This window comes from Drosophila miranda, chromosome 3, assembly GCF_003369915.1.
Source record: "Drosophila miranda strain MSH22 chromosome 3, D.miranda_PacBio2.1, whole genome shotgun sequence".
NCBI lineage: Eukaryota > Metazoa > Arthropoda > Insecta > Diptera > Drosophilidae > Drosophila > Drosophila miranda.
The window spans coordinates 7,412,023-7,434,559 of NC_046676.1; the positions used below are offsets into that span (position 1 = coordinate 7,412,023).

General features: G+C 43.7%; 9 protein-coding genes across 10 annotated transcripts; 5 read left to right on the forward strand and 4 right to left on the reverse strand.

Annotated features, from left to right (window-relative positions):
* Position 1: 1 nt before the first annotated feature.
* Positions 2 to 1,243, forward strand: LOC108158632 (tigger transposable element-derived protein 6). Its single transcript, XM_017291112.2, has 2 exons — positions 2 to 438; positions 517 to 1,243. Exons 1-2 carry the CDS (start codon positions 326 to 328, stop codon positions 1,088 to 1,090), a joined length of 687 nt encoding a protein of 228 aa, XP_017146601.1. The 5' UTR covers positions 2 to 325; the 3' UTR covers positions 1,091 to 1,243.
* A 440-nt stretch (positions 1,244 to 1,683) lies between these two features.
* Positions 1,684 to 8,836, reverse strand: LOC117188456. Of its 2 annotated transcripts, XM_033392360.1 has the most exons (13): positions 8,272 to 8,835; positions 8,082 to 8,208; positions 7,577 to 8,014; positions 7,360 to 7,515; positions 7,178 to 7,291; positions 6,741 to 7,091; positions 4,384 to 5,214; positions 4,120 to 4,299; positions 3,962 to 4,057; positions 3,835 to 3,870; positions 3,436 to 3,702; positions 2,244 to 3,288; positions 1,684 to 2,174 (listed from the first exon to the last, which is right to left on the reverse strand). In XM_033392360.1, exons 1-13 carry the CDS (start codon positions 8,641 to 8,643, stop codon positions 1,961 to 1,963), a joined length of 4,227 nt encoding a protein of 1,408 aa, XP_033248251.1. In that variant the 5' UTR covers positions 8,644 to 8,835; the 3' UTR covers positions 1,684 to 1,960. The 2 variants fall into 2 exon arrangements, with proteins under 2 accessions (XP_033248251.1, XP_033248252.1); XM_033392361.1 differs by lacking the exon at positions 7,178 to 7,291 and having other exon boundaries at positions 8,272 to 8,836.
* A 315-nt stretch (positions 8,837 to 9,151) lies between these two features.
* On the reverse strand, positions 9,152 to 10,673 carry LOC108158630 (zinc finger protein 551). The gene is made up of 2 exons (XM_017291110.2): positions 10,189 to 10,673; positions 9,152 to 10,128 (listed from the first exon to the last, which is right to left on the reverse strand). Exons 1-2 carry the CDS (start codon positions 10,582 to 10,584, stop codon positions 9,208 to 9,210), a joined length of 1,317 nt encoding a protein of 438 aa, XP_017146599.1. The 5' UTR covers positions 10,585 to 10,673; the 3' UTR covers positions 9,152 to 9,207.
* A 399-nt stretch (positions 10,674 to 11,072) lies between these two features.
* Positions 11,073 to 13,277, forward strand: LOC108158629 (zinc finger MYND domain-containing protein 11). The gene is made up of 3 exons (XM_017291108.2): positions 11,073 to 11,282; positions 11,350 to 12,386; positions 12,440 to 13,277. Exons 1-3 carry the CDS (start codon positions 11,165 to 11,167, stop codon positions 13,139 to 13,141), a joined length of 1,857 nt encoding a protein of 618 aa, XP_017146597.2. The 5' UTR covers positions 11,073 to 11,164; the 3' UTR covers positions 13,142 to 13,277.
* A 110-nt stretch (positions 13,278 to 13,387) lies between these two features.
* On the reverse strand, positions 13,388 to 14,430 carry LOC117188457. The gene is made up of 4 exons (XM_033392363.1): positions 14,394 to 14,430; positions 13,888 to 14,331; positions 13,701 to 13,823; positions 13,388 to 13,641 (listed from the first exon to the last, which is right to left on the reverse strand). Exons 1-4 carry the CDS (start codon positions 14,404 to 14,406, stop codon positions 13,487 to 13,489), a joined length of 735 nt encoding a protein of 244 aa, XP_033248254.1. The 5' UTR covers positions 14,407 to 14,430; the 3' UTR covers positions 13,388 to 13,486.
* Positions 14,431 to 15,399: 969 nt separating this feature from the next.
* Positions 15,400 to 17,077, forward strand: LOC117187806 (GTP-binding protein 128up). Its single transcript, XM_033390660.1, has 5 exons — positions 15,400 to 15,554; positions 15,640 to 15,760; positions 15,816 to 16,656; positions 16,717 to 16,917; positions 16,985 to 17,077. Exons 1-4 carry the CDS (start codon positions 15,513 to 15,515, stop codon positions 16,817 to 16,819), a joined length of 1,107 nt encoding a protein of 368 aa, XP_033246551.1. The 5' UTR covers positions 15,400 to 15,512; the 3' UTR covers positions 16,820 to 16,917; positions 16,985 to 17,077.
* Positions 16,981 to 18,912, forward strand: LOC117187776 (protein kinase C-binding protein 1-like; the record flags this gene model as incomplete). The annotated part of the gene is made up of 2 exons (XM_033390610.1): positions 16,981 to 18,021; positions 18,075 to 18,912. Coding segments are annotated over 2 exons (1,743 nt in total), but the record flags the coding sequence as incomplete, so codon positions are not given.
* A 74-nt stretch (positions 18,913 to 18,986) lies between these two features.
* Positions 18,987 to 20,065, reverse strand: LOC108158634. Its single transcript, XM_017291115.2, has 4 exons — positions 20,029 to 20,065; positions 19,523 to 19,966; positions 19,336 to 19,458; positions 18,987 to 19,276 (listed from the first exon to the last, which is right to left on the reverse strand). The coding sequence occupies exons 1-4, from the start codon at positions 20,039 to 20,041 to the stop codon at positions 19,122 to 19,124; spliced, it is 735 nt and encodes a 244-aa protein (XP_017146604.1). The 5' UTR covers positions 20,042 to 20,065; the 3' UTR covers positions 18,987 to 19,121.
* Positions 20,066 to 21,034: 969 nt separating this feature from the next.
* LOC108158631 (GTP-binding protein 128up) lies at positions 21,035 to 22,530 on the forward strand. The gene is made up of 4 exons (XM_017291111.2): positions 21,035 to 21,189; positions 21,275 to 21,395; positions 21,451 to 22,291; positions 22,352 to 22,530. The coding sequence occupies exons 1-4, from the start codon at positions 21,148 to 21,150 to the stop codon at positions 22,452 to 22,454; spliced, it is 1,107 nt and encodes a 368-aa protein (XP_017146600.1). The 5' UTR covers positions 21,035 to 21,147; the 3' UTR covers positions 22,455 to 22,530.
* Positions 22,531 to 22,537: the final 7 nt, after the last annotated feature.

Consider the following 22,537-nt stretch of genomic DNA (forward strand, 5'->3'; position numbering starts at 1 on the left):
ATTGTGCCATACAACACAAGGAAAAACTCCCCATCTCTAAGAAAGTATAATGATATTTACAAAAATTCTTATCAGCGCGTACCAAACTTTTTGACTTCATTGATGTAGAACTATATCAAGTACTCCAACATCTTCAATTCTCTGACTTGGCAATTTCCACCTTTACTCAAGCGGGCTTTAAACCTAAAGAAAATAAAAATTATGTGGTCTTAAACAAGTGGGAGGGGAGGCCTAATCTATTTGGATATTTATCAGCGACTTGCCTGAGTTTTGTTTAGGCGCTTGAGGCGAACCGCCTGCAGACTTTGCAGCAACGCAACTAAAAATGCCGCCTGGCAGAAGCAGGACTCCCCGTAGATTGCTTTCTTTGAACGAAAAAAGCGAAGTTATCCAGGTGCAGGAGAAGGAGAAACTGTCCGTTCGGGATCTTGCCAGAAGGCAAGATTTAATATAGGAAAAACACAAGCAGCTGTTAAATGCATAAACAACATGTCTAAAAAAATTTACTTTTTCCAGATTTAATATAGGAAAAACACAAGCAGCTGGAATTTTGAAGAACAAAGGGCAAATCGATACTAAATTGAAATCAGGAGTCAATGGCCATCAGAAGAAGAACTGTCTGAGCCAGCAGGGCTCCAACATTGATGATTTGTGCTTCAGCTGGTTCACCAGGGCCAGAAGCGAGAACATTCGCTTGTCTGGACAGGTGGTAAGGACAAAGGCGCGAGAAATAGCCCAGCATCTGGGATACACTGGCTTCTCGGCCTCAGACGGTTGGCTGCAGAAGTGGCGCAAACGACACAACATAACCTTCCACCCAAAACGCGAAACACTGGACGTGCAGCAGTTTGAGGCCATCCTGGTGAAATGCGAGCCCATAATGGATGATGAGGAGGATACTGTGATTTCCCCATTAGATGCACCTGAATTTATTCACAATCCGATAACAACCTTTGACGAGGCAATGACGCAGATAGCTCGCTTGAAGGAGTTTGCCAAAGACGATTATGTATCATATCAACAGCTAAGCAGCTTGGAGAACCAGTGGACTTGGAAGAGGAACAACTTGAAAACGGAACTCATCCCTTAACCAAAATGAACTGATTATTCTGATACCATTAGTATTCATGCATCTACGATTACCTATGTTAGCGTACTATTTTGCTTACTTTATTAATTAAACCGAACTGACTCAAAGTGATTATGTTACATTTGTAAATACACGTAAACTTGTTTTAAACAATCTGTTTGTATCCACAACATAGGATCTTCATAAAAGGGGATATTTGAATTGTATCAGATATGCGATAATGGAAAAATAAAGAAGGATAGAAGGCACTTCTACATCGAGCGTACGGAAAGATTATGCTAACAGGTTGTTTATTGCTTTCAAATATAAATATAAATTCCAATTTACAAAAAAAAATGTGTCGAATCGGCGTTCGCTACTCTACCCCTATTTGGAGTCTATAGCTTATATAAAAATAAATGTGTTATATTCTTAGACTATTGTATAGCTCTTTGGCCAAGCAGAGCGCGTTGGTCGTGATTGGGTTGAGACCATCCCTTGGGTAGGGGAGTTGCCATTGCAGTCCCACTCGAGTGCATCGGCTGCCAGTTAAGTGTGGAACGACTGTAATTCGAGGCCACCATTCCCAGATCCGCTTAAAGGAAATCCATTACTAGATTATTATACATATATTCAAACCAAATCGCTACAATTGTTCCATATACAAATATTGGCATGTAATATATGTACATACTATATGTGTCGGTAATAGGTCGATTTTGATAATGATATCATGCTTAAGTCTAGCCTTAGGGGGAAAACTTCAAGACATTAAATGTGTGTGTTTAAAACTGCATATGGAAACAGTAATTATAAACAATATAAACTTTGTACAGGGTGTCATTACTCTCAGGACTACTAATGAGCATGATTCAGATTTCAGAATTATTTTTAAATATTCGCCGCTGCAGCGGATGAATCATCACCCATCTGCTTTTCCTTTTCCTTTTCGGCCTCCAGCTCCTTGCGGCGCACCAATTGCCCGTTGCGTGTGAATACCTTCATGTCGTGCGGATTGGTATAGCCCACATTGTGGCGAAAGACTTCGGCCAGCTCTGTCTCCGTAAGCTGCACATGATGGACGGACAGGGCATGGACACGAAGGCTAAGTAAAGGAGAGGAAACATTTAGCATGATATGATACGTACTAGTCACTTATTTATATGGTACTTACGCTCCGCGACGTAAATATGTGCGGTCACATTTGGGACACTTGTAGGCTGTCATTCCTTTGTGCACGGTCATGTGGTGCCTCAGGTGCTGGCTGGTCTTCACCTCTTTCTGGCATATGGCGCACACGTGGCGCAACTTCAGATGGGATGCATTCTGATGCCGCACCAAATGATGCTTGAAGGCGAACATCTTGCGACAGCCATCCAGAGAACATCGGAACGACTTCTCGGTGGCATGTTTGGCCAGCATGTGCCTGTCCAGTTCAGTTTTGTGTACAAACTCCTTTGAACACAACTTGCACGTAAACTTTCGGGTCAAATGCCGCTTCATGTGGAACTTGAGCAGCGCCATTGTGCGATACGTTGTACCGCAGGTGCCACATATGTGCTTATAGTCCAAGCGTGACGATTCGCCATTGGTATGCGTATCCATCTCATGCTTTACCAGCTTTCCCAGCTCATCAAAGCTTTTTTTGCACTGCTTGCACGCGTAGGTGGGGGTGCGAGGGATGCGCGGACGTAGACCCTTAATGGGCGACGGCTCCATTGCAACAGTCAACAGTTTGTCGCTGCCGTTGATTAGGAGGCTCGGTGCAAAGGCATTGGTGCTGGTGCTGGTGCTAGTGCTGGTGCTCGGATTGGTGGTGCAGGGGAACTGATCTGTGCTGCTGACGATTTGTTTGTTGCTCGAACTGGGCGTGGTGGGCGTAGGCGTAAGCCTGGATTTTTCTGCTTCCCCCATAAAGTCAAAGACAAAATCAAATGGCGTTGGTGTGGATGACGAAGACTCTATTGTGGCGGTATGTGGTGATGCTTTTACTTCTGCTGATGCTGTCTCGCCTTTGAATGGAACATAATCTATATCGTTCATGGCTCGTGGCTCTGACGATTCGTCGGGGGGATTCGGAATTCCTTCTGATGTTGGATCTGCTTTTATGGTTGATATTATGGATGATGGTTCGGATGCGGACGCGGTTGAAGTAGTCGTTGGCTCTTCTTTAACTCCGGCTGCTGTTGTCGTTGCGCCATCAGGTTTGACTGCTACCTCTGGTGAGTACAACAACAATCAAAGATCATGTTCGCCATCGAACAACAGCATATTTAGTTTATCAATCGGATTGTGCGTCGACATGTGTTGGGCATAGTTGGAATTGGAATTTGAGTTCATTCGTGCAAGGCTATTGTCGCTCTTACCGCATTCCCCATCGCCATAGCCAACAGCCTCCGTTTCCGACGTGGCCGGCCGATCGGTCTCGAGCTGCTGCTCGTCAGCCGTGTTCGCCGGCAATGAGGTGGTTGCAGTGCACGTGGTACTTGTGGCTGTGGCTGCCGAGTTTGTGGTTGTTTGGTTGGATTGCATCTCAATTATCGTGTCCACCAAATGGCTACGCTGTAGATGGCGGGTCAGTGTGCTCTTGGCCGCAAATGAGCGGATGCATCGCGGACACTCAAAGGGTAGTTCTGGGAATAGACAAGGAATATATAGCTATCTGGGGACTCCTACTGGTAAGAGCATCTAATGCACTGAGATGATCAGATAGATCTCCCTTCAAAATAAATAAATAAATAAATCAATTTCGTAACGCTACTCACTGCGTATAATAAACACCTCGTTGGCATGCACGGATACTGTAACGAATAGTGTGCAAAATATAGTTTTAAAATGGCTTTATATGAAAGGGAGAAGGCACTCTTTGCCTTTTTCTATGGCTACACTTACCACCATCATTGATGCCGTGATGCGCATTCAGATGCTTTCGCATTTCCGTATCCAATTCGCACTCAAACGGACACTTGGCACACATCAGCATGGGCTCTGCAATTACATTGAGAAATTGTAGATTTGATGAAGTATGAAGAGCCTTATTCTTGGCTTACTCCTATCCAGATCCAGTTGCAGTGTCTCGATATTGGTGCGCGCCACCAATACCTTGTCGCCCTTTGCCTGAACCATGTCCCGCGTGGGCATGCGCCTGTGTACGGTTTTGTAGTGCCTGATAAGGAGACGCTTCATGTTGTAGAGATTGGTGCAGAGCTCACAGCGGTAGGGGGCTAGACCTAAAAGGAAATATACGGATATAAGAGGCATATTCATACATACGTATATATAGAGATGGCTATATAAGGGATCTCCAGACTCACCTCGATGCACAAACATGTGATTCTCGAACTTGTATTGGCTCGTAAACTTTTTGTTGCAAAATATGCAGTAGGGTTTTTGCAGATGCTTGGACTGCTCGTCGTCAAAGTCATCCACATCGTCGTCGTCGCTTGTTAGCAGCAGATTTTGATCGGTGGCTGCATCATTGTTGTCATTTTCATCCTCATTTTCAGCGTCTTCGTCGTCGTCTTCGTCCTCCTCCTCATCACCAACGGCCTCTTCCTCATCCTCAAAGTCCTCAAACAGGTTCTCAGCATCAAAGTCCAAGCTAATATTGTTATTATCAATCACAATATCGTCACCATCCACCACTGGCATATCATCGGCGGGTATGGTGCATATGGCGGCCACATCTGTGTTGTCTATAAAATCCTGCATATCCCCGAACATTGAGATGTTCGCCGACGTTGTCGTTGGCAATGCCGGTATGGGCTGAGTCGCTGCCAGACTGCTCGTTGAGATTTCTGGAAAGATTTCATATGTGTTGCCGATGTGCAAGCCGTCCCCGTTGGCCATTGCTTCGGCGGATATTGTACCCGGATCTCCCGCTCCCTGTCCCTGACCGTCCAATTCTTCCCCAGTCACAGTCACAGTGCCAGTCTCTGCCGCTGGCGCCGTAAAGAACAGCGGTGTGGCATCTACCACCACATTGATATCACCCGACTGCGTTAACGTGGATGTTTGGGATGGAACCGCTGCAAGTTGCTGTTGCTGCTGATCCTGCTGCTCTTGATGCTGTTGCTCCGGCTGCTGTTGCTGCTGATGCAATGGCTGATTTTCAACTGTCGCCGCCGCCAGCACTGCAGACGGATCTGTAAAATATTGAATTAAATAGGGTCCGACAAAGAATAAAGAAATATGTGTATAAAATAACCAGGGAATTCAACTAAAACTGATACCATATCTTGTTAGATTTAAAAAAAGTAACACATAAAAATATCTTTGTAAGAGTTGGCACGACTAAAAAGAACACAAGTTTACAATCGATCAATGCTTAAAGAAACGACAAGAAAAAAAAGAAATATCACTGTTCTCGTCCTTACCGAAATTCATACCACGGTCCCGCTCGACTTGCATCAGTTTATTTTGGCTTATTTGGCTCTTATCATTGAGTGAAAAAGTAGCTTGTTAAGAGTTTTGTTTGCTCAATTGAATCAATCACCCCCTGCCCTACCCGTATATGAATGCCAAAACACTGAATGCAATTATGATTTGAGATCCAATTTACTAATAGATGATGCCTGGGGGCCACTATTTATGTAGTATATGTAGTATATATATATGCGATACATGTACAAATTGCATTCTATATTTTCAATATTATTTACAATCAATTTTCATTCTTCTCCTTCCTTTTTCCTTTGGACAGACTCTTATTTGCTGTCGGTATCTGTGGTGCCTATAAAATAACCGCCAAATGAATTAACCAAACAAATTAACCATAAATCAAAAAAGGAACATAAGAGAATGTCAGGACTGAGAGTGCTTCGGGAACCGAAGATTCTCGCACTTTGTGGAGAAATCGTGATTCAATTTCGCTAGGGAAAGAACACACATACCACACGGTAAAAAACTACCTCTTCTTTAATTTAAAAGACGTAAACAAATACAAATCCTAGTGTGCCTCGTCATTTAAACGACATGTGTTTTGTTTTTATAATCGCGGGAATGGTCCTCGGTCCTAATCTCGATTCGACCATCATCGTGCCTGGTCATGCACATGATATGTATTTTGGTTTTGGATTCTCAGGCATTCTTTTTCCACGTTCGGCAGATGCTGCTGGCTAGCTTTGGTTGTCGAAGAACACATTTTTGAGTTGGGAGCAAGTACGGTTTGGGGAATTTCTTCAGAAACAATGATAATGGTTCTGGCCGATCGTTCGGAGCTATATGCTCAGATATCATTTCAGTTTAAGTTGTTTTTGACATGTTGTTTTGGTAAATCAATTTGTCATAGGAACGGAAAGACGGACATGAATCAATCAAGCCGGCTGTTGTTGCCGATCAAGAATATATACACTTTATAGGGTTGGATATGGCTCCCTTCTCAGTAATGGTGTAGTAGGGAAAATGAATCGAATTGAAAGGGGAAGCAACTCATAAGACACCCAAAAACTTATACAAGTTGCACATTTCTTAATTGGGAGTGTGACCCCAGACAAAGGATAAGAAAAAACAAAATCATAACTGGGCCAAACTGAAACTGAAAAGTATTATCGAAACTCATCCATTCGCGATTCATTTCATAACGCACCGCAATACCTCAAAAGTCGAATGATAACCGATAGAAGTCGAAGTAAAATTCCCTGGTCATGGTCGTAACCATCTCAAGACTCACATTGAATGCCCAGTGGAATTTCGGTGTGTTGTGGCTGACTGCCCTGCTCCTTGGAGCCCTGGCCACTAGTTCGAGCCGAGCTGATGCCGCCACCGGAGGCGGTCGCCCCACTTTGCCAAGTGGGGCGCAGATCTATATCCGAGGGTTGTGTCTTATGCTTTTCAGTTATGTGCACCCTCAGCTGGTTGGATGTCCTCGCTTCGAAAAGGCACGTGTCGCAGGAATAGGTCTCATCGCCGGCCACCTTTCCATTCTGTTCGTCCTTGAGATGCTTTGTCTTGTAGTGCTGGCAGAGATCGCCAGAGCGCAGCGAGTAGAAGGGGCACTGATCGCAGTAGAACTTGGGCAAATCTGCATAAGACAAAGGCACAGTGGGTTAGTCGAGTCTGATCCAGTGGGGGATGTCGGGCGGGGTAGGGTATGGGCGGTATACTAACTGCTGTGGCTTATCTGGTGAGATTTCAGACGCCCCATGGTGACAAAAGCTTTGGGACAGACTTTGCATTTGTACTTGAGGGGAGCGGGTCCAATGGGTATTGGTTTTGGCTTGACTGGAAGCGCGAAACAAACAGAAACGGTGAGGGGGATTCTCATTGGTGATTGGAAGGCTTTTGATTACCTTTTATCTGCGGCACCATATCCTCCACAATCAGCTCACTGACATCTATGTCCATGGACTCGTTTTCGTTGCCGCCTCCAAGGAGATTTTGCAGGCTTACATTTCCAGTGGCGTTGTGGTGTGGCCTGCTATCATCTATGTATTCAATGACCACGCCTGCAAGACAAGAGAGAATGAGTCCACTGGCCATACGAATTGAGGGAACCATTTCACGCACCGCCTCCGTTGATCTGCAAGGTACCATCGGGCATCACGACATACTCGGTGCCAATGCTCATATTGTTTCCCTCTATTTGTGTCATGTTGGAGGTCAAAGTGTCGACACCGACAACGGGCTCCGACATGCTGGCCGCCAATTGCTGTTCTATGTCACGCAGTTGCTCTTCATCGATGGACGGTTGGATGTAATCCCCGGGCGCGAGAACCGTGGGAATCAACAGCTCCATGTCCTCCAGGGTGCACACTTTAACCTCCTCTTTTGCAGCCGTAGCGGATGCGGATGAAGTGGATGGAGCGGCATTGTAGAATGATTTTGGTTTTACTTGTTCGTCCGCGTGGTTGGCAGACATGCCATGGGTGGCACTGTAGTGCTCCTGCAGGAGACGCTGCTTCAGGGTTACGAAGCTACAGACTTTGCAGCTGTAGGAGCTCCCATCTGAAATGATGAGAACAATAGGGTTAATTTATATGAAATATTCATGGTTTGAAGATTACTCCCGTACCGACGTGCTGACGTATGTGCTGCTTTAGCTCCATCCGATTGTAGACGACAAAGCCGCAGAGTTTGCACTCGTGCCGAAATGCCTTCTGTGGCTTAGCCTTGTCCTCACCCGCCTGCCGCAGCGACACCTAAAAGCAGTAAATAAACAGATAAAACACGCGTCACCACAACCAAACACACCACCAACCCACCTCTGGCTGTTTGATGGAGCCATTGAAACGCTGGGCCAGCGTAGGACGCGGCTTGCCCGGACACAGTTTGCGGCAGAGTATTTCGTGTGCGCGCAGTGCATTTTGCAAGAAATAGTAGGCTATTTGCAAGCTCTTGCTGCATTCAACGCATATGTATTGCGGAAGCTCCGGCAAATTTTCCGTGCGTATGCAGAACAGCAAACAACGAATTAGGGGTATTTTATCGGATTCACTTGGATCCAGATTGCGCGCCACCGCCAGCGTGTCCAGCTTGAGGAACTCCGCATCGGATTTCAGACAGCAGCGACATGTAAACTTGTAGTTTATTTGGGATAATCCTGAGCCCGTTTTCAACCTATTGTTAGATGCCATATTTCACACACGGTTGCGCGCGAACATTTAATTACGCGAACGTGGATTGTATCTTAGCACATTGACTGCGAATTGGCAAGAAAGAAGTATTTTAGTTTTCCGACAGATATTTGATTGTTTTTCTCCGATTTTGCATCAAAGCCTCATTTTAGACGCAGATAAAAACCATTCACAGCGTCACGTCATCGGTTTGTACAGGGCTGCAATCAGCATTCTTTTGCATGTGAATGGCAAATCAGTATCGATAACTGCTATCGAGTTTGTATTCGAAAATTTCATGTGTCACGTTCATTTTCCGTCTTGTTTCGTGGGTTATTTTTGGCATGAAAACAGCATTTAATACAGGATAAAAAGTCGGACAGCATCGTGGAAAACCTTAAGTTTCAGCTGCATCGAATTATTCTGTCTTTACAGTTGTTAAAAGTGCGCAATAAGTTGATACCGCTGATAACGATGAGTACAACAATAACTTTATTAGACGCGCCCCCCTAGAATGCAGCTTTTCAAATAAGTTTGTGTTTATCAAGTAAAAGTTTACTTTCAATAAGTTTAATAAACCAAAAATTACTCAATCTCTGAGCCAGCCGGGTCATCAGCATCTGTCTCCGACAGTTCCTTCTGCTGCACATTTACATGAACTCGTTCGTGCAATCTCAATACCTCAACGGTTTGAAATCTCCTCCAGCACACGCGGCAAGAGTAGTTTCGAGAATTTTCGCGTTTGTGAACTTTCTTTATATGATTTTTGAGGGTACAGTTCTCTCGAAAGTGCTTCTGACAGTGGGGACAGGCCAGTTGTGGCAGTGAATGGGTTCGACGATGAACTGCGAGGGCAGAGGTGCTCTTGTACGATTGGCCGCACATTTCACATGTGTAGTTCCGCTGGCCGGAGTGCACGTTCAGGTGCTGTTGGTAATCCCATTTTGAGCCAGCATTATACGAGCACAGCTTGCACTGCCACTCCACACGCTTAAAGTGGTAGCGGGCCCGATGTTCCAGCAGCTTGGAGGCGCACGGGAAACCTTTTTTGCACACACTACAAACGTTGGGATTCTGGCCGCAGTGTACTCTGTACTTGTGGACCTCCAGTTGGTATTCGTTGAGGAAGCTCCGCTTGCATTCGTCGCAAACATTTACTTCTATGTGGGTTGTGGGCATAAACTGAATTAGTCTGTCGTAGTAGGAGGGATAGCGGCAGTGCCAGCTCTTGGAACGAACTTTATTGGCATACTGGCGCTCGAACCAGGCCTTAAGAGATCGGGAGCTCGTGCAAACTACCTGCGGCAACAGCGAGAAACAGAAGCGCTTAGCCATAGCATCCGAAACCCGTTGAGCACTCTCCAGGCGCTCCTTTCTGAACAGCCCGTTGTGGGATTGCCAAAGATGTGTGTGCTGTTCCAGAAGATCTATGAAATGGAGCATTATCTCCGGACTCGTACGGAGCAAGTTGTAGAAGGGCTTCTGCGGCGTGTTCAGGACGTAGTTCTGCAAGAATTTAAATATATTTTTAAATCAAAAGTTAGCCTGTCTGGCCTGTCTACTTACATCTTTGCTGTTTTCATTTTCCTCTTCTGCCTCTGATTCGCGGCTCAAAACATTGTCGTCTGAGGTATCGTCATCCAGAAACTCAACGTTCGTAAAGACCTCTCTCTGCTCCTCTTCGTTGCCTACACCCTGAGATTCCGATGTGCTATTATCTTCAGCATCTGCCAACTCTAGTTCTATTTCATCATGTATTTCACTCTCATCGCAGTCCAGCTTGCTGGCATCCTTGTGCCGGCGTCTTAAATGATTCATAAACACATCCCACCCGGCCCCGATGAATGCGTCGGCACTGCAAAGGCAGCACTTTATCACAATTGTGGATGTGGCGTCCTTCTTCAAATACACCCGAGCGCTCTCCACATAGCTACTCGTGTTTGTGTAAAGCGTAGAATTCATTGTTTTAGCATTTTAACATGGGTATTTTGCGTAAGCAAAGAAATTGCCAAAATAATAGAGGTGGAAGAACATCGATGTTACCATCGATGCATCGATGTTTTTGTCCCTTCTTGTATTGGAAGGTAGTATTAATATTTCAATTTAAATATTTTTAAATTAACTTAATTTGTAGACGAATACAAACGGTATGATGCCTTTTAAAGCTATTTGTGCGTCCCGGCTGGTCAAAATATTCCTGATCGTCGTACTCACTTTAAGCCGAAAGTTGTAGACCAGTTAATGTTTCTAAACAAAAATCCAGACTTGTTTTAAAATATAATCTAGAAAAATTATTAATTTTTTCATGTTTCATGTTTTTCATAGCGTAAATGCAGCTTAATGTGTATATTTTATTGTAACTGCTACCGCTAACCATACGGTAAATACGATGTGTTTCCTACGCTACAAAACAAATATGTTTCTTCCAATTCGCTTATCGATAGTATCGATAGTGTTGCACCCGAAATTGAGCTAGTTGCCACCAAAAACAAAACCATCAACAAAGTATATTTATTTACTCGATTTAGATTGCGAAATATAGATGACAAAACAGCTCCTACCTCCCGTATGCATACGCATATGGATGCAGCATTTAATGAATGGAGCATCGGTGCCCAAACAGACATTAGAGCGCTCTTTGTTTGGATCGTTGAATTCGGGTAAGTGGCAGCAGGCAAACCATTGGACTCTTCATTTACACTGTTAATTAAATCAATCTTCACCCAGACAAGGCAAGCCAGGCAGTGGAGGATGCTATAGACATGGGTATTCTTGTGGCGCAAGGAAAAGGCATGCTGTCCTTTTGCCATAAACGGAAATCAATACCCACCTCTTCAGCGGACAGATATTGCTACGAGTGCAATCTTCCTGGGGCACTAAAGAGCTGCAAATCGTGTTCACGCTCTTTCCACGAGTGCTGTCAACGCAAACACCCAGAAAAACCAACATACGATGTGCCCTCGGACAAGGGCCAGCCGCATAGATTCCCACTTAATGAATCGGACTCTGATGTAGAGACTAAAAGTCAAGAGGAGCCGGCTCGGGCACCGCTGTCGACGGAGCACCAGCTGGACCACAACAGCAACATCAACCTTAACTCCGTTTTGGAGACATCTGTCAAGCGCGAGAGTCCAGATTGGTACGATGATGTGTCCTTTGTCAGCGAGCAGCCGGCTGCTCGTCAGCGAAGGAAGTCCACGGTTAAGACTGAACAGCCACCATTTCTAGAGCCTGATACGTCAAGCAATCTGGAGAACTGTACTGCCTGTCGACTGATGACGCTGGCAAGAATCCACCACCCCCCGCAATTAAACAAGAAAGAGCTTAGTTGCTTGCTTCGCTACTCATGGTCCAAGCATCAGAGTTGGCTGATCACAGATGTGGACAAAGACATGAAAAGTTTGAGCAGTCGCGATAGAGCGCTGGTAAAACGCATTCTCTTCAAGTCGAATACGCTCGGCCATGCGGATATTGAGAAGAACATTGAGACCAAAAAGTATACGTACTTGACGGAGTTCTTAATTGATTTGCTCGACTTGCAGCATAACATTGGCGTCTTCTTTGGCCATACGGAGCAGGCATACAATGCCACACAGTGGCTGATGCGCGATGTCACGCACGACATTCGGGAAATACGTCGATGTCCGGACTGCTTTCGCAACTCAAATGAAATGGAGTGCAGCATGTGGTTCGCCAAGCCCTGTCTTCAGCGGCATGAGCTGGTATTTGCCAAGCACGGTGGTTACCCGCCTTGGCCAGCAAAGGTAAGTAGTATCCAAGGATTAATTGGTAAGGTAATACAGCCTCTTCTTTTTAGGTGATTAGCGTGTCATCGAAAAACCCGATAAAATATGATGTGCGCTTCTTCGGCAAACACCATTTGCGGGCCTCCGTCTTAGAAAAGGATATTATAACTATAGAGACCGATGGATTATTCAAGCATAAAGGGAAGATCTCGAAAGCCCTAGCCGCCGCCATAAGGGAACTCGAATGCCACAAGATGCTGTTAAACTACTCACCTGACCTCTTTGGCTTTCACGCAGATCCCGCCGTAACCAAACAACTCATCGATAAGGCACTGTCCCACTGCCCGGAGCCTACAAACACTGCTACACCTGCCAAGCGTGGGCGTCCCGTCAATCCAGGGATTAATAGTAAGAAGCGCAGAACTACAATTACCCCTGCTCCAGTTCCCACACGACAGGTGCCACTACGTCGATGCTCGCTTGCAGCGCGGATTGCAGGGGGAAAAGAGAACGAATCTATGACAATGGCGGAAAGTAATGATCTTAAACAGCTGAGGTCTGATTTAACTGATTGCTACGAGAACCTCTTGAAAAAGACTGAAGAACTGGACGCGCTGAAAAAGGAGTTGGACGACGCAAAGCGTAAGCGCTGGTGTCAGCACTGTCTCCAAGAAGCTGTGTTTGATTGCTGCTTCACCGCCTCTTACTGCAGCGTAGAGTGCCTGGGTCAGCACAAAAAACGTCACCGTCGTGTGTGCAAAGCCAAGCGTTAAAATACTTGTATTTGTACAATATACTTGTGAATAAATTATACACATAACTATAATTTGTTGCCTTTGCAAAGGCATGTTCTGAGAGGCTGAAAGCACTCAATCTTCCATTTAGACAAATAAATTCAACAGTATTGGATTTAATTCTGTTTCTTCTTTTGTATCTACTGTGGAAATAGTAGGTATTTTATTTGTTATATCCAATAGTGCCAGTGTAGTTCCTTTGAATATACTTTTACGCTAGCTTATAAGTATTAGCAAATGTTATTAGTACCATAAATGTAGAGAGTCAAAAATTAAAATATACCGGAAAGCAACCGTCTGGTCTAAGAGTTTTGTGGAGCAAAACTACTTATGCGCATTGTTTTGCATTAAAATATATCTTGATACATTTTCTATGCGCATAAATTGCTGTTCCCAGTCCAAAATACTCACCTCGTTGAATCTAAACGTCTGCAATCGGTTCGGGCCAACGAAGCGGCCCACCAGATGGACAGTGCAACCTTAAAAGCAGTTCAGAGATAAAAAAAAAAAATATGTAGTAAAAATTTGTTGAGCTTGCCAATGGACAATGTGTTCAGATCGCCTTCAAAATCGTAATATATGCCTTGGAGGATGGGTCCTTCACAACGCACCAGTAGGGTGTGCTCACACCTCTTTCCTTCGATAATGCGTGCCAGTTTCCCTGTGAAATGTTAAATTATTAAATGTCTGATAGCTATAAGCATTTAAATAATAATCAGCCCCACCATATACGTTCCAAATAGCATTCAAATCAGGATACATTTTGTGGCTGGTCAAACAAAAATCCACGCGCCCTACTAGACTTAGCAAATCACGACCCCGTTTGGACATTGGGGAGGCTGGCGGCTCTGCCATTGCCATGGGCTCCATTTTAATGGGTGCGGTGGTCGTTTTGGATGCCACGCAAAGGGATTTCGGCTGCAGCTTTGGTGGTGGCATATAAATAAATTCATGCGGTGCCCTTATTCTGGGAACCTCTTCTACAAAGCCTTCATATTTCAGTTTTTTATCTTTTGGACAGACAGTTAGCTTTGTTTGCCGGAGCTGGCTGCCATTTTTGCGAGAAAGTTCTGCGACCGTTGGAAAGCTGCGATTCAACAGCGACGAATTACTTTCAAGCTGGCTCTTGAATTTCGCCTGGCTATTAAGCGACGATGTCCTTGGTTTTCCTTTTAAAGAAGAAAAAACTTCATATTTATGTTGGAAAATGCATTAATATTAATAAATTTACCTTTGGTGAACATTTCAACGTAACGTTTGTTTAATAACTGTAAAAATATAGATATCTTAATCGATACATCGATACCATATTTTATGGTTCATATACTAGTATATATTGGGTCAAATAAACGATTTCAACAATGAATTTAAATATAAAAAAATTGCAAAATTTTCACAAGTACTGCGTATATTGCCAGTTTCTTATGCATCATGTGAAAGAATTTTCTCCGAAGCGAACTTAACAAAAACAAATACAAGAAATAGATTTAAGAATATAAATGTTTCAAACCTTTTGTAGGCCTATGTCTTCAAATACCAGCAACATTGCGCCTGTTTTTTTTTTTGTTGAACTATTTTGTTTAAGCCTTGTTTTAGCCAAAATACAATAAAAGCAAGGACTAAAAACTAGACAATCTTGAAGAAAATTTATTCATCAACGGCCTAAAATTATGTGGGCAGTACTAAGGGTTTTAGTTAGCCAGAATTATTCAACGGAATCTCTAAATTGAGCAATATGAACGACTATCCTCTTGCGTTCTTTCTTTTTTTTTTTTTTTTTTGTTACATATTTTGCTAAAACCTTATTTTAGACAAGATCCAATAAAAAAAAAGTATTCAAAATAAGTCAGTTAAGTCAAAATTGATTCATAAATCGTATAAAAGTATGTGGGCATTGCAAAATGTTTTATCTAGCTAATAATATTCGACGGAATATCAAAATTAAACAATAGGAACGACTATCCTCGTTGGTTTTTTTTTTTGTTTTATCGTTTTTGTTACTACCTCTTTTGAGGCAAAATGCAACAAAAACAAGAGTTTAAAATAAACCAGTCAAGTGGAAAATACATTAATTAATTGTATAAAATTATGGGGGCATAGCGTGGGCGCTTTTTCTATCTAGTAATATTCGATGGAATATCAAAAACGAGGAATATGTAAAATAGAACTTGAATTCGTCAGTATATTTACGGTATATTTTGAAATTGAGACGGTATGTTTCGGTATATCTGTGAGGGTCGGTCACACTGCTCCCGCTGTCCACGCGAGTGCCCAGTTTTTATATTTTTTACATGCATATTTGATAATAAAGCAGTTCGTTGATCAAATAAAATTTACCTGAGACGTAGCCATGAGTACGATTCTGGAGAAAATTTCGGCCATCGAGTCGGAGGTAAGCGAAGCCACAATCAATAGCACAGCACACAGAAACTAACCTGTCTGGTATCGTTCCCCTCTTCACCTTCTTTACCGCACAGATGGCACGCACGCAGAAGAACAAGGCGACATCGGCGCATTTGGGTCTGCTAAAGGCGAAGCTCGCGAAGCTTCGGCGTGAGCTGATCTCCCCCAAAGGAGGCGGCGGTGGCACTGGAGAAGGTACGTCGACACTCGCCCTCCTTTAAATAGATAATTAACTGGTAATCACTTTTAGCCGGCTTTGAGGTGGCCAAAACTGGAGATGCACGAGTGGGTTTCGTCGGCTTTCCTTCAGTGGGCAAGTCTACGTTGCTATCGAATTTAGCTGGAGTGTACTCGGAGGTGGCCGCCTACGAGTTCACAACCCTGACGACGGTGCCTGGATGCATCAAGTACAAAGGAGCCAAGATCCAGCTGCTTGATTTGCCCGGTATCATCGAGGGAGCCAAGGATGGCAAGGGTCGAGGTCGTCAGGTGATTGCCGTGGCCCGTACCTGCAATCTAATCTTCATGGTCTTGGATTGCCTCAAGCCGTTGGGCCATAAAAAGCTGTTGGAGCACGAATTGGAAGGTTTCGGCATTCGGCTAAACAAGAAGCCGCCAAACATTTACTACAAACGGAAGGACAAGGGTGGCATCAATCTCAATTCAATGGTTACTCAATCGGAGCTGGACACGGATCTGGTTAAGACGATTCTCTCGGAATACAAGATACACAATGCTGATATTACGCTTCGTTACGATGCTACCAGCGACGACCTGATCGATGTCATTGAGGGCAATCGTATTTATATACCCTGTATCTATTTGCTGAACAAGATCGATCAGATCTCCATTGAAGAATTGGACGTCATATACAAGATTCCCCATTGTGTACCCATTTCGGCGCATCACCACTGGAACTTTGACGATTTGCTCGAATTGATGTGGGAATATCTAAGGCTGATTCGGATTTACACCAAGCCCAAAGGACAGTTGCCAGACTACAATTCGCCCGTGGTTTTGCACAACGAGCGGACCAGCATCGAAGACTTTTGCAACAAACTGCATCGCACCATAGTCAAGGAGTTCAAATAGTGAGTGTAAATCGAGCATAATTGTGTAAATTTAGATTTAAAATATTCTTGAATTTTTAGTGCGCTCGTTTGGGGCTCTTCGGTCAAGCACCAGCCGCAAAAGGTGGGAATTGAGCACGTACTGAACGACGAGGATGTGGTGCAGATTGTGAAAAAGGTTTAAAGCTTCGTGTTTATTACATTTTGATTATGTTTGATTGAATGGAGCATCGGTGCCCAAACAGACACTAGAGCGCTCTTTGTTTGGATCGTTGAATTCGGGTAAGTGGCAGCAGGCAAACCATTGGACTCTTCATTTACACTGTTAATTAAATCAATCTTCACCCAGACAAGGCAAGCCAGGCAGTGGAGGATGCTATAGACATGGGTATTCTTGTGGCGCAAGGAAAAGGCATGCTGTCCTTTTGCCATAAACGGAAATCAATACCCACCTCTTCAGCGGACAGATATTGCTACGAGTGCAATCTTCCTGGGGCACTAAAGAGCTGCAAATCGTGTTCACGCTCTTTCCACGAGTGCTGTCAACGCAAACACCCAGAAAAACCAACATACGATGTGCCCTCGGACAAGGGCCAGCCGCATAGATTCCCACTTAATAAATCGGACTCTGATGTAGAGACTAAAAGTCAAGAGGAGCCGGCTCGGGCACCGCTGTCGACGGAGCACCAGCTGGACCACAACAGCAACATCAACCTTAACTCCGTTTTGGAGACATCTGTCAAGCGCGAGAGTCCAGATTGGTACGATGATGTGTCCTTTGTCAGCGAGCAGCCGGCTGCTCGTCAGCGAAGGAAGTCCACGGTTAAGACTGAACAGCCACCATTTCTAGAGCCTGATACGTCAAGCAATCCGGAGAACTGTACTGCCTGTCGACTGATGACGCTGGCAAGAATCCACCACCCCCCGCAATTAAACAAGAAAGAGCTTAGTTGCTTGCTTCGCTACTCATGGTCCAAGCATCAGAGTTGGCTGATCACAGATGTGGACAAAGACATGAAAAGTTTGAGCAGTCGCGATAGAGCGCTGGTAAAACGTATTCTCTTCAAGTCGAATACGCTCGGCCATGCGGATATTGAGAAGAACATTGAGACCAAAAAGTATACGTACTTGACGGAGTTCTTAATTGATTTGCTCGACTTGCAGCATAACATTGGCGTCTTCTTTGGCCATACGGAGCAGGCATACAATGCCACACAGTGGCTGATGCGCGATGTCACGCACGACATTCGGGAAATACGTCGATGTCCGGACTGCTTTCGCAACTCAAATGAAATGGAGTGCAGCATGTGGTTCGCCAAGCCCTGTCTTCAGCGGCATGAGCTGGTATTTGCCAAGCACGGTGGTTACCCGCCTTGGCCAGCAAAGGTAAGTAGTATCCAAGGATTAATTGGTAAGGTAATACAGCCTCTTCTTTTTAGGTGATTAGCGTGTCATCGAAAAACCCGATAAAATATGATGTGCGCTTCTTCGGCAAACACCATTTGCGGGCCTCCGTCTTAGAAAAGGATATTATAACTATAGAGACCGATGGATTATTCAAGCATAAAGGGAAGATCTCGAAAGCCCTAGCCGCCGCCATAAGGGAACTCGAATGCCACAAGATGCTGTTAAACTACTCACCTGACCTCTTTGGCTTTCACGCAGATCCCGCCGTAACCAAACAACTCATCGATAAGGCACTGTCCCACTGCCCGGAGCCTACAAACACTGCTACACCTGCCAAGCGTGGGCGTCCCGTCAATCCAGGGATTAATAGTAAGAAGCGCAGAACTACAATTACCCCTGCTCCAGTTCCCACACGACAGGTGCCACTACGTCGATGCTCGCTTGCAGCGCGGATTGCAGGGGGAAAAGAGAACGAATCTATGACAATGGCGGAAAGTAATGATCTTAAACAGCTGAGGTCTGATTTAACTGATTGCTACGAGAACCTCTTGAAAAAGACTGAAGAACTGGACGCGCTGAAAAAGGAGTTGGACGACGCAAAGCGTAAGCGCTGGTGTCAGCACTGTCTCCAAGAAGCTGTGTTTGATTGCTGCTTCACCGCCTCTTACTGCAGCGTAGAGTGCCTGGGTCAGCACAAAAAACGTCACCGTCGTGTGTGCAAAGCCAAGCGTTAAAATACTTGTATTTGTACAATATACTTGTGAATAAATTATACACATAACTATAATTTGTTGCCTTTGCAAAGGCATGTTCTGAGAGGCTGAAAGCACTCAATCTTCCATTTAGACAAATAAATTCAACAGTATTGGATTTAATTTTGTTTCTTCTTTTGTATCTACTGTGGAAATAGTAGGTATTTTATTTGTTATATCCAATAGTGCCAGTGTAGTTCCTTTGAATATACTTTTACGCTAGCTTATAAGTATTAGCAAATGTTATTAGTACCATAAATGTAGAGAGTCAAAAATTAAAATATACCGGAAAGCAACCGTCTGGTCTAAGAGTTTTGTGGAGCAAAACTACTTATGCGCATTGTTTTGCATTAAAATATATCTTGATACATTTTCTATGCGCATAAATTGCTGTTCCCAGTCCAAAATACTCACCTCGTTGAATCTAAACGTCTGCAATCGGTTCGGGCCAACGAAGCGGCCCACCAGATGGACAGTGCAACCTTAAAAGCAGTTCAGAGATAAAAAAAAAAAATATGTAGTAAAAATTTGTTGAGCTTGCCAATGGACAATGTGTTCAGATCGCCTTCAAAATCGTAATATATGCCTTGGAGGATGGGTCCTTCACAACGCACCAGTAGGGTGTGCTCACACCTCTTTCCTTCGATAATGCGTGCCAGTTTCCCTGTGAAATGTTAAATTATTAAATGTCTGATAGCTATAAGCATTTAAATAATAATCAGCCCCACCATATACGTTCCAAATAGCATTCAAATCAGGATACATTTTGTGGCTGGTCAAACAAAAATCCACGCGCCCTACTAGACTTAGCAAATCACGACCCCGTTTGGACATTGGGGAGGCTGGCGGCTCTGCCATTGCCATGGGCTCCATTTTAATGGGTGCGGTGGTCGTTTTGGATGCCACGCAAAGGGATTTCGGCTGCAGCTTTGGTGGTGGCATATAAATAAATTCATGCGGTGCCCTTATTCTGGGAACCTCTTCTACAAAGCCTTCATATTTCAGTTTTTTATCTTTTGGACAGACAGTTAGCTTTGTTTGCCGGAGCTGGCTGCCATTTTTGCGAGAAAGTTCTGCGGCCGTTGGAAAGCTGCGATTCAACAGCGACGAATTACTTTCAAGCTGGCTCTTGAATTTCGCCTGGCTATTAAGCGACGATGTCCTTGGTTTTCCTTTTAAAGAAGAAAAAACTTCATATTTATGTTGGAAAATGCATTAATATTAATAAATTTACCTTTGGTGAACATTTCAACGTAACGTTTGTTTAATAACTGTAAAAATATAGATATCTTAATCGATACATCGATACCATATTTTATGGTTCATATACTAGTATATATTGGGTCAAATAAACGATTTCAACAATGAATTTAAATATAAAAAAATTGCAAAATTTTCACAAGTACTGCGTATATTGCCAGTTTCTTATGCATCATGTGAAAGAATTTTCTCCGAAGCGAACTTAACAAAAACAAATACAAGAAATAGATTTAAGAATATAAATGTTTCAAACCTTTTGTAGGCCTATGTCTTCAAATACCAGCAACATTGCGCCTGTTTTTTTTTTTGTTGAACTATTTTGTTTAAGCCTTGTTTTAGCCAAAATACAATAAAAGCAAGGACTAAAAACTAGACAATCTTGAAGAAAATTTATTCATCAACGGCCTAAAATTATGTGGGCAGTACTAAGGGTTTTAGTTAGCCAGAATTATTCAACGGAATCTCTAAATTGAGCAATATGAACGACTATCCTCTTGCGTTCTTTCTTTTTTTTTTTTTTTTTTGTTACATATTTTGCTAAAACCTTATTTTAGACAAGATCCAATAAAAAAAAAGTATTCAAAATAAGTCAGTTAAGTCAAAATTGATTCATAAATCGTATAAAAGTATGTGGGCATTGCAAAATGTTTTATCTAGCTAATAATATTCGACGGAATATCAAAATTAAACAATAGGAACGACTATCCTCGTTGGTTTTTTTTTTTGTTTTATCGTTTTTGTTACTACCTCTTTTGAGGCAAAATGCAACAAAAACAAGAGTTTAAAATAAACCAGTCAAGTGGAAAATACATTAATTAATTGTATAAAATTATGGGGGCATAGCGTGGGCGCTTTTTCTATCTAGTAATATTCGATGGAATATCAAAAACGAGGAATATGTAAAATAGAACTTGAATTCGTCAGTATATTTACGGTATATTTTGAAATTGAGACGGTATGTTTCGGTATATCTGTGAGGGTCGGTCACACTGCTCCCGCTGTCCACGCGAGTGCCCAGTTTTTATATTTTTTACATGCATATTTGATAATAAAGCAGTTCGTTGATCAAATAAAATTTACCTGAGACGTAGCCATGAGTACGATTCTGGAGAAAATTTCGGCCATCGAGTCGGAGGTAAGCGAAGCCACAATCAATAGCACAGCACACAGAAACTAACCTGTCTGGTATCGTTCCCCTCTTCACCTTCTTTACCGCACAGATGGCACGCACGCAGAAGAACAAGGCGACATCGGCGCATTTGGGTCTGCTAAAGGCGAAGCTCGCGAAGCTTCGGCGTGAGCTGATCTCCCCCAAAGGAGGCGGCGGTGGCACTGGAGAAGGTACGTCGACACTCGCCCTCCTTTAAATAGATAATTAACTGGTAATCACTTTTAGCCGGCTTTGAGGTGGCCAAAACTGGAGATGCACGAGTGGGTTTCGTCGGCTTTCCTTCAGTGGGCAAGTCTACGTTGCTATCGAATTTAGCTGGAGTGTACTCGGAGGTGGCCGCCTACGAGTTCACAACCCTGACGACGGTGCCTGGATGCATCAAGTACAAAGGAGCCAAGATCCAGCTGCTTGATTTGCCCGGTATCATCGAGGGAGCCAAGGATGGCAAGGGTCGAGGTCGTCAGGTGATTGCCGTGGCCCGTACCTGCAATCTAATCTTCATGGTCTTGGATTGCCTCAAGCCGTTGGGCCATAAAAAGCTGTTGGAGCACGAATTGGAAGGTTTCGGCATTCGGCTAAACAAGAAGCCGCCAAACATTTACTACAAACGGAAGGACAAGGGTGGCATCAATCTCAATTCAATGGTTACTCAATCGGAGCTGGACACGGATCTGGTTAAGACGATTCTCTCGGAATACAAGATACACAATGCTGATATTACGCTTCGTTACGATGCTACCAGCGACGACCTGATCGATGTCATTGAGGGCAATCGTATTTATATACCCTGTATCTATTTGCTGAACAAGATCGATCAGATCTCCATTGAAGAATTGGACGTCATATACAAGATTCCCCATTGTGTACCCATTTCGGCGCATCACCACTGGAACTTTGACGATTTGCTCGAATTGATGTGGGAATATCTAAGGCTGATTCGGATTTACACCAAGCCCAAAGGACAGTTGCCAGACTACAATTCGCCCGTGGTTTTGCACAACGAGCGGACCAGCATCGAAGACTTTTGCAACAAACTGCATCGCACCATAGTCAAGGAGTTCAAATAGTGAGTGTAAATCGAGCATAATTGTGTAAATTTAGATTTAAAATATTCTTGAATTTTTAGTGCGCTCGTTTGGGGCTCTTCGGTCAAGCACCAGCCGCAAAAGGTGGGAATTGAGCACGTACTGAACGACGAGGATGTGGTGCAGATTGTGAAAAAGGTTTAAAGCTTCGTGTTTATTACATTTTGATTATGTTTGATTGCAGTTTTACATTTGAAAATAAAAAACGAATACGCTGTAATCTATTG